Source organism: Echinops telfairi, unplaced genomic scaffold (assembly GCF_000313985.2).
Source record: "Echinops telfairi isolate 266 unplaced genomic scaffold, ASM31398v2 ScPeMD7_7469;HRSCAF=8507_0, whole genome shotgun sequence".
Taxonomy (NCBI): domain Eukaryota; kingdom Metazoa; phylum Chordata; class Mammalia; order Afrosoricida; family Tenrecidae; genus Echinops; species Echinops telfairi.
The window spans coordinates 49,882,522-49,891,603 of NW_022111372.1; the positions used below are offsets into that span (position 1 = coordinate 49,882,522).

The 9,082-nt window shown below is 60.6% G+C and overlaps 1 protein-coding gene across 1 annotated transcript in view; it reads right to left on the bottom strand.

The window, feature by feature from the left end:
- Nucleotides 1-6: 6 nt before the first annotated feature.
- Nucleotides 7-9,082, bottom strand: part of GRK6 (G protein-coupled receptor kinase 6) — a 15,802-nt gene continuing 6,726 nt past the window's right edge. The window contains exons 5-16 of the mRNA XM_030888822.2: nucleotides 8,742-8,842; nucleotides 8,463-8,555; nucleotides 8,306-8,369; nucleotides 8,045-8,185; nucleotides 7,659-7,849; nucleotides 6,942-6,979; nucleotides 6,769-6,858; nucleotides 5,739-5,947; nucleotides 5,510-5,647; nucleotides 1,613-1,750; nucleotides 1,364-1,498; nucleotides 7-813 (exon numbers count right to left, since the gene is read on the bottom strand). Of these exons, the coding sequence (XP_030744682.1) occupies nucleotides 742-813; nucleotides 1,364-1,498; nucleotides 1,613-1,750; nucleotides 5,510-5,647; nucleotides 5,739-5,947; nucleotides 6,769-6,858; nucleotides 6,942-6,979; nucleotides 7,659-7,849; nucleotides 8,045-8,185; nucleotides 8,306-8,369; nucleotides 8,463-8,555; nucleotides 8,742-8,842 (1,410 nt within the window). The 3' untranslated portion in view covers nucleotides 7-741. The remainder of the gene's footprint in view (nucleotides 814-1,363; nucleotides 1,499-1,612; nucleotides 1,751-5,509; nucleotides 5,648-5,738; nucleotides 5,948-6,768; nucleotides 6,859-6,941; nucleotides 6,980-7,658; nucleotides 7,850-8,044; nucleotides 8,186-8,305; nucleotides 8,370-8,462; nucleotides 8,556-8,741; nucleotides 8,843-9,082) is intronic.

Consider the following 9,082-nt stretch of genomic DNA (forward strand, 5'->3'; position numbering starts at 1 on the left):
TTCAGGCAGGGCCCAGCATAAATGGGGCTGCACCCTGGGAGCCGGAAGGCAGAGGCAGAGGCAGACCCAGCAGGGACGGCCCAGGCAGTAGATGAGGGTCCCAGGGTCCACCCAATCTCCGGCCACTCTTTGGCACAGGCTGAGCGGTGCAGCAGCCTCAGTCTGGCCCTGACAAGCACTGAGCAGGGACAGCGGTGGGCCCCCGATAGAGTGGCTGCTGCCAGGGTGCAGGGGCAGGCACAATTCTCACTCAGAGGTCTGCAGTGGCGAGCACAGTGCTGGGGGTGGGGGGCCCTGGCCCAGCCCAGCAGCCTCAGTCCGGCCCGACCTGAGCTGGGCTCCAAGGAGCCTTGAGTTTGGCAGTGGCTCCCCTGCCGGTTTCCTGGCTCTCCCAGGCCAGGGCTGGCTGCCCCAGAGCAGAGCCTGGGCGCCTGGTCCAGGGTGGGGTCGTAGGGACGCTCCGGTCGCTGTGCACATTCGTACAAAGACATAAATACAGAAGCGCAAGGGGCACGCCTTTGCCCCAGAGACAGCCCAGGCCTCTCCAGACTCAGCCAGGCCCCGGTGGGGGGGGCTGGGGGGGGTGCGGTTGAAAGGCAGAGGACCCTGGCGCTGGCTCAGGCTGTGTCCCCCTTGGCCACCACTCGAGTGGCCACTTGGGGAAGACCAAGGTGTAAAACTGTAAACAGCATTCGGAGTAGCTGCTACCGCCAACTGCCGAAGGGGGTCTCCGGGTGGGGGCTAGAGGTGGGTGGGGAACTCGAGGCGGGCGGGGAGCTCTTCCTCACTGTCGCTGCAGTTCCCGCAGCAATCCTGAGGGGGTTGGGAGACAAGGGAGAGAGGCAGAGCACGCGCCATTAGCCACCAGACACCAGAAGCCCCGCCCACCCAGGCAGGGTCACAGCTCCGGGCTGCAGGCAGCAGGCAGGTGCTAGATAGGTCCCCGCCCTGCCGGGGCAAGGCCTCTATTCCAGCCCCTTTCCCTGGGGTGGAGAAGGTGGGGCGGGGCAAACAGGATGGCTAAGCAAGGCTAGCAGCCTCAAGGTGCCAGGGCGTAGGAGACAGAGTGGGAGGAGCGGGGGAGCTGGCACCAGACTTCTTTCACCCACATCTGGCCACATCTGCCATGGAAGGGCTGCCCGTGGCTCCCCGAGGCCAACCCACGGGGAGCCCACACTGCTCACCTCTGGAAAGAGAAAAGAGGCCGTGAGCCCAGCCAGGGCCGAGGGAAAGGTGGGAGTGAGTGAGGCGGGAGTGCCTGGGCACCGTGGCGGGCACAGCTGGAGGAGGCCCACTCCCAGCGCATGCGGGCACCAGCTCTACCTGCCGCCCACCAACCCTGGGAGCCAGGCTGCTGGGGTACCTGGCGGCTGAAGAGTCTCTGCAGCAGGCCCTTCTTGGGGGGTGCAGGCGGCTGGCCCTTCCAGTCCAGGTCTGGGGGCACTGCGCCATCCAGCCCGAAGACATTCAACTCCTGGAAGCACTCGGTCTCCACCATCTGCCAGTAAGAGGCTGGTTGGTGGAGCTGCCCCCGGCGGGGTGGGGGTGGATGGGTAGGGGAGCATCTCTCATGAGCCCCCCCCCTGTCCCCAGCCCACGGGGCAGGCCCCACCTCGTTCTGCCAAGGGATGGGAACGCTGCCCGTGGCAAACTTCTGGTAGAAGTCTTGGTCTGTGGGCTCCAGTTCCACCCCCTTGACTGTGGAGAACTGCTCGATGTCCAGGACGTCCTTGCAGTAAATGGCCTGGGGCTGGGGCAACAGAGGCGACAGTCAAGGAGGGACAGCATCCTCCCCAACTGCCATCGTGGCTCCCCCAGCAAAGGGCACAACAGCTCAGTCAGTCTGCGTCTTGGCACCATCCTGCTCTTCTGACCCCGGTGGCAGCAGAGAGCAGCTCTGCGCCAGATCACCCTGCCGCCGCTACAGCTGCCCAACACTGCACAGAGGGCAGCCCCAAAGGCCTTGTTCAGGGGGAGCTGCGGGGTTGTGCCCCAATCAGTGAAGGTGCCCCGCCACGTGCAGGTGGCTGTGCAGAAGCTCAGCTGGCGGCATGTGCTCCTCAGGCTCTCTGTGCAGGGGCAGCGCAGACTGGGGCCCATGCGCATCTCCAGCAGTTCACACCAGCCTTTTCTTCCGCTTCACAGCCCACCAGAGGATGAGTCCGATCCTCCCACCTCCTCATCCCGGCCCCCTCAGTGGCGGAAGGCTTTCGTCATCCCACTGTGACATGTGTCAGTCAGTACAATGCCACCTTGTATGATGGTGTTGACGCTTCGGCAAACGGGCTGGTAGTGCCTCAAAAGGCTACGCAGAGAGGTCTCAGATGACCCAGCAGCCAGTGCTGTGCCGCGGGTTCACGCAGCGCAAGGCGCACTGGCTGGGAGGCGCAAAGAGCCCAAATCCGTCCACTGGTTCAGGGACGAGAGGCCCTGGGGGGTGCACATGGCTCCCAGCTTGGCTGCTGACATGAAGGCTAGAGGCTGGAGCCCACCAGAGACCCCTCAATCTATTTCCCCAAATCATTCCGGGAAACCTCTTAGGGGGCTGGTCTCAGGATCATTATCAACAAGTCTGGGTGGCAGCAGGTTCCGTGTTGGATGGACGGACGGATATACTACACACAGTGGTGTGTCCAGGCACTGAGACATCCGCCAGCCATAAGAAGCAAGAACGTGCTGCCCCCGCGCCGACGACATGGACAGGGCTTGGAAGGCCCGTGCGAAGTGAAAGGAGCCAGACGCAAAAGGCCACCAAACCCCCAACCCGGACTCCCTGCTCTCAAGTTGACTTTGAATCCTAGTGACCTGTCGGGCAGAGCAGAACGGCCTCCCTGGGTTTCTGAGGCTAACTCTGGCCAGGTACAGACAGCTTTGTCTTTCTCCCCTGGGGTGACTTGTGGAGGTCAACTGCTGATCTTACAGTTAGCAGCCAACTCCGCCATCAGGGCTCCTACAAGTGACGGCGGGTGGTGGAAGTCCGGCTACGGGACGTATTTGGACAAGGCAAACCTGTGGAGGTGCAGGCGTCGGGAAGAGGGGCAGGGCTGGGGAGCCCAGGGAGCGATGGCTAAAAGGTGCAGGGCTTCTGACTCGGTGATGACCATGCTCTAAACCCGTGGGGGTGTGTTAAATGCCGCTCAAGTGCACACTTTAGACAGAGGGCACGGATTATGTCTCAGTAAGGCTAATAAGAAAAAACCCCCGCGTCCTACTTGCTCGTGATCTGCCGCTTCGCTTCTAAAAAGCTGGCTTCCGGGGGCACTCGTTCTTTCTCCAGCTTCGAACACACGAGGCGGTGGATTTATCGCGAGGTTCAGCAAGACCACAATCCCAGGACCCCCTCCCTCGAAACTATCTTGCCTGTGCTTCACTGGCCACTGGCCGCCTCCTCAACACGGGCCGTCCCACAAGGCTGCTCCTCCTGTCTCTAAGCCTCATATCCCGCACATCCTTCTTCATGGTTCTTAGGCTACTGTGGAACTGTCAAGGCGCCCTGGTGGCACTACGGGTTAGGTGGTAGGCCGCTAACGGGAAGGTCAATGGTTCAAACCCACCAGCTGCCCCACGGAAGAAAGACAAGGCTGTGTCCTCCCATAAAGACTTATGGTTTCAGTCACAAGCAGGAATACGGGGCCCTGGAGGTGTAGTGGGTTGTACACTGCTGCTAATTGGAAGGCCAGCAGTTCGAACCCACCTAGGTATGTTTCAGAAAAAAGATGAGGTTGTTCCTGTAAAGATTTAGTCTCAGAAACCCGAAGGGGCAGTTCTACCCTGCCCTGTAGGGTGGTTAGGACAGTGGGTTTAGTTTACTTTAAGAGTTGGAATTGGCTCGGTAACAGTACGTTTTACTTGGGGGTGGGCTTAACTGTCAGCGCCCCAGAGACCACTGTCTAACAATGCTCCCCACCCCACCTTTTCTGTGTCTTCTGTTAGCTGCCGCCAAGTCCGCACGGCTCCTGGAGACCCCGTGTGCAAGAGTAGAATTGCTCTTTGTGGTCTTCAAAGTTGTGACCTTTCAGAGGGTGATCGCCAGACCTGTCTTCCAAGGCACCTCTGGGTGGGGCTTCTGGCTAGTACCTGAGTGCTTAGCCCTGGGCACCACCCCAGACACCCTCCTGTCTTCTTTTTTTTTTTTTTCACCCTCCTGTCTTCTTCGCAAGCTTTCGTTTTAGTTACACTGACGGACCTGACAGTGTGTCAGCACCAAAGGCTTATTATTTTGGTGTGCCCTCACTAGGACACATGCTCCACGAGGGTGGGTGACACTCGATCCTGTGCCCCTGCTCGTGTCCAAGCCGGGCACGTGTGGGGATCCTATTTGTTGCATGTATAAACAAAGAGGTATATGGTTGACACCCCTCAACCTGGCCTGTCAGTTGCCTGCCAGTGTTTCTGGCGAGCCTCCAGCTATAGAATGAGGCCGTGTTGATGAAGTGGTACGCCTCTCACCCACCACGTTCAATTCCGGGGCAGTGCACCCATCTGTGTTGCTGTGATGTCCAACAGGTTTTAGTAGACCTTCTGAACTAAGAAGGACTAAGGGGAAAGAGGCCTGATGATCTACTTTCAAAAATCCACCAAGGAAAACCCTTTGGCTCTCCAGAGAACATTGTTAGGTCCACACCAGTCATGAGGATAGTGCAGCCACAGGGCCTAGTCCCCTTAGACCTACAGGGGGAGGGGCAAGCACAAGCGCTGACCTTCCCTGTGACTGCTCAGTGAAGCCTGCATGCAGTGGGAGGGACCCAGGTTGAAGCAGAGCCAGCGATGGAGGGAAAGCCTGATGTCCGCCCTACTTTGAGACTTTCTGGCCAAACACACCAGTTAGCTCCATGCTGGGCTGACGGAGGTTTGGGTTGGGTTCCTGCCACTGGTAGCACAATGACTACAGTGTACACATGCTTGCCGGGTGCCTGGCCCACTGTGGGAGCATCCTGCCCAGAGAGAGATGAACAGCATTGTTGGGAGGGGAGACAGTCCGTATTCTGTCAGCGCAACAGCCCTCTACTCTGCTGGCAGTAACACCTTGCCTTTCTTTTGGAGGGGGTTTCTCATGGGCAGCAATCAGGTGAGTGACATGACTCAGATATGGCCAGTGAGGACCAGGAGCCAGCGGCCCGAGCACCAGCCTGGGGACATGGCATTACTGTGGCCCCTGGTGCAGCTGCTTAAGTATTATAACATGAATCCAAAGTTTGCCGGTTCGAACCCAGCCACGAGCACCTTGGAACAAGGTGCTTCTACAAGGTCTGAGCCTCAAAAACCACTAGGCAATGGGCTCTAGGGTGGCTGGGTAACCCCAACAACCCAACTGCCAGCAAGCCGACGCCTGCTAATCCTACCCTGTGTGTCTCACTTCTGGGAGACCCCGGCATTTGTGTGGAGGTTTAGCTGGCCAGTCGAGCTGGGCTTTCCACCACTTGCATGGAACGCGTCGTGTCGGGACCAGTACTCGGAGAGCCTCGCCCGCCCAGCTCGGCCCTGCCCCCATGGCCCAGGCGCCACTCACGTCGGGCTTGAAGGGCGGCTCCAGCATGCCAGCTCCCAGGCGCTTGAAGTTCAGCTTCTTGAAGAGGGGGTGCTCCTTCACTTCCCGGGCGCTGCCCCCACAACAGCCCAGGCGCTCGGCTGGGTCCTTGCAGAGAAGCTGTGGCAGGGCAGTGGCAGTGTGGGGGCTGCACAAGGTAGGTGGGTACCCTGTCCAGCCCTGCCTCCCTGAGCCCTGCCGGCTGGCGTACCTGGGAGCAGAGCGACCGGGCCTGCGAGGAGAAGCGCTCCGAGTACTCCTCGGGCACCTCCTTCACCAGCCGCTCCACCTCCTCCCGCTTGATCTTCTTCTTCCTCTGCTGGAAGGGCGACTGGCCCGCGATCATCTCGTACAGGAGGCAGCCGAGGGCCCACCAGTCTGGGCTGAATGTGTACCGCTCGTTCTTCACCACCTCCGGAGCTGCGGGGACAGGCCCGGCGGTGAGGGCAGACAGAGCCCTCCGGCTCAGCCAGGTGGGCACCACTAAGTGGTTTGGTGGGGACTGTAGCTACCAGGCTAGCACCTGCCGCCCCACCCCACCCCGAAAGCAGGCGAACCACGCCCAGTGGTCCATCTGATTTTTAAAAATGAAGTCAGAAATCCCCACTTTCAGTGTAAAATGGCCTGGCTCATGAAATGTGGGCAACCAAGTCAAACTTTAAAAAAAAAAAAAGGACATTTTTATTTAAACACAAATCTACATCAAATTGGGCCCATGGGGCTAGCTGGCATTGGCATTGTACAACTTCTGGACTTAGTTATCTGAGCGAAGATAGGGGAGAAAACGCCTGCTGGGGGCCTGCAATGTGCCAGGGAGGCATTCTGGGCCCCTCCACTACTGTCTCTCTTCATCTTTAAGGTGAGCCTGGGAGGCAGGTTGGGTGGAGGAATGTGGTGACATTGGGAGACTTGGGGGGCCTGGCCCAGGGCCATGCCACAAACCACGCGGGCAGGACTTGCTCTGCAGCCTCGTGGGCTGTCAACGGGTCCTCCAGGGGGTAAATGTGTCCCCAAGGACAACACACGGGCACATCTTGGTCCTCCCTCTGAATGGAGGGCCCTGTATCCACCAGTGGGAGGGGCCCTGGCCTTCCGCTCTGTAATACAGGAACCTGTGCACTGGCTCTTACTATTTGTGCCCTGAGCCACAAGAGACCCCCAGATAGCAGTGTGTGGGCTTGGGCTTCAGGCAGAGAGCCGGGGACTCTGGAGGCTGGTGGGCCAGGCAGAGAGAGACTCACCCATGTAGCCCACTGTGCCCACACGGCCTTTGATGGTCTGGCCCTCGGGCACGTGCACGGCCAGCCCCAGGTCTGAGATGCGGATGTGACCTGTGTGTGGAGGAGGGGCGCTTAGAGGGCCAGGCCTCGCATCCTGCTCCAGCCTGCCCACCCCTCTGTGGCAGCCCACCCACCGTGATCATCCAGCAGAATATTCTCAGGCTTCAGATCCCTGTGGAGGAGAAGGGCAGGCTCAGGCAGTGCAGTGTGCACGGCTCAGGTACACAACACACTCACCTCCTGGAGTTGCTGGTGGAGCGAGGCGCGGGACCCCCTGACGGCAGTGGCACTGCATTGCTCGGTGTCCCCACCCCCCAGGGGACCAGACGAGGGAGCTACAGAGCCAGAACTCTAGGCAAATAGAAGGTGCTTCCCTCCACTCAGGAGTGGCGGGCCTCCCCTTTGGGGGCCGGCTGCCTTTCCGTGACTGTCGGATGGGGCGATTTATCCATCCCTCTTGGACCTGCAGTGAGATCATCATGGTAGCAATCGTGCCCGGTGCTGACGTCGGCGGGCCAAGACGATAAGCTACAAGAACTCGAGCTCCCTGGTGTGCAGCCTGGGCGGGGCTGGTCCTGGCCCGGAACTTTACAGCCAACGCTCTCTCGTTCACTACCACATGCGCCACAACCACAAGGGAGGGGAAAGAGTCTCCGCTTCCAAAAAAGGAAATGGTATCACCTGGCCAACGAGGTCACCCGTGGGTCAGTCGGACCACAAGCCCAGGCAATGAACAAGACACTCGTGTCCCCAGAGAGAGAAGTGCCCAGCCCGAGTCCAGCAGGCTGCAGACAGGGTTGTGGACAGGGGGTGGGGTGGGGGGGGCCCTCGGCAGGCCGAGCCCACCACACCTGTAGACAATGCGCTCCCGGTGCAGGTCCTCCAGGCCGCAGCAGATCTCTGCAGTGTAGAAGACGGCCCGTGCCTCGGGGAAGCCCGCCTGGCCCATGTGGTAGATGTGGAACTTGAGGTCACCCCCATTCATCAGCGTCAGCACCAGGCAGAGGGCGTCCTTGGTCTCGTACGCGTAGGCCAGGCTCACCTGCAGCAAGGGGGTCCGGGTCTCAAGCAGGGCTTCCAGGCGAGCCTGGTGGCAGGGCTGGCACGAGCCATCCCAGAGAGCCTTCTCAGTGCCACTCCTGGGGCCCAGATGCCCCCAGGCCGGGCCTTCTCGGGTGCTGGGGGCAGCGGGGCGGGAGTGGACGGGCCTGGCAGGCGGTCTCCTCTCTGTACTTACTACAAACCTACTGTTCACTCTCTCCAGGATCTGCTTCTCGTTGAGCGCCATGGCCTCGCCTTTCCGCTTCTTCACCCTCTTCTTCTCCAGCTTCTTGCAGGCGTACATCTTGCCTGTTGCCCGCACCTGGCAGGCGCACACCTGTGGCCAGAGTGGACGGGGCCCGTGGGGACCTGCTCTGCCACGCCCTTCCTGGGGTCCAGGGTCTTCCCCGACCTCCTGCCCTTATACTCAGCCCGGGGCCCTGGCCTGGGCACTCACCTCCCCAAAGCCACCTTTGCCCAGGACTCGGTACTGCCTGAAGGTGTTTTTGGTCACTGGCTGCCTGTGGGCAAGAAGTCAGGGAGTACACGTGGCTGGAGTTGGGGTCCGGGGTGGGGGTGGAGGCCAGCCCTGGCCCTGCCTCTGGGGGGCTCACCTTTCCAGCCACTTCCACTGCAGGAAGCGGTTGAAGTAGACACTGTCGAGGTAGTCTGCGAACGGGGCCACGCTCAAGTACTCGTGCGTCAGCCTGCCGAGAGAAGGGTCCGTCTGCTCAGCCTGAAGGCACCCAGCTCGGCTCGGCTGACCCCCACGTGCTCGCCCCGCGCTGAGGAGGTTATGGAGAGGAGGCAGCCTTCCCATGGTCATAGGGGCAGGGCCTGGTGGGGCCCCTCCTTGGGCACAGTGCCATGCCGTGGGCAGAGAAGAGCCTTACCGGGTGAGCTCCTGGAAGAGGTCTTTGCAGGGCCCCTGCTCCAGCCGCTGGGCGCAGTTTGTCACCAGCTGCTGGGAGACCTCAGGGATAAGGTCAGGACCCTGTGGACAGGCCACAATCAAGTCCAGAGCATGTTGGGGACAAGGCTCCCTCCATGGCTGCCCGCTCCCAGGGTGGCTGGAGGCAGGGGACAGGAGAGCAGCTGCCCTCCCACCCCAGGGATGTGCTCTGCCTGCGACCGCTGGGCCTCCATCACCACTCTCTCACTCACTCACTCACTCACTCACTCTCTCACTCACTCTCTCTCTCACTCACTCTCTCACTCACTCACTCTCTCACTC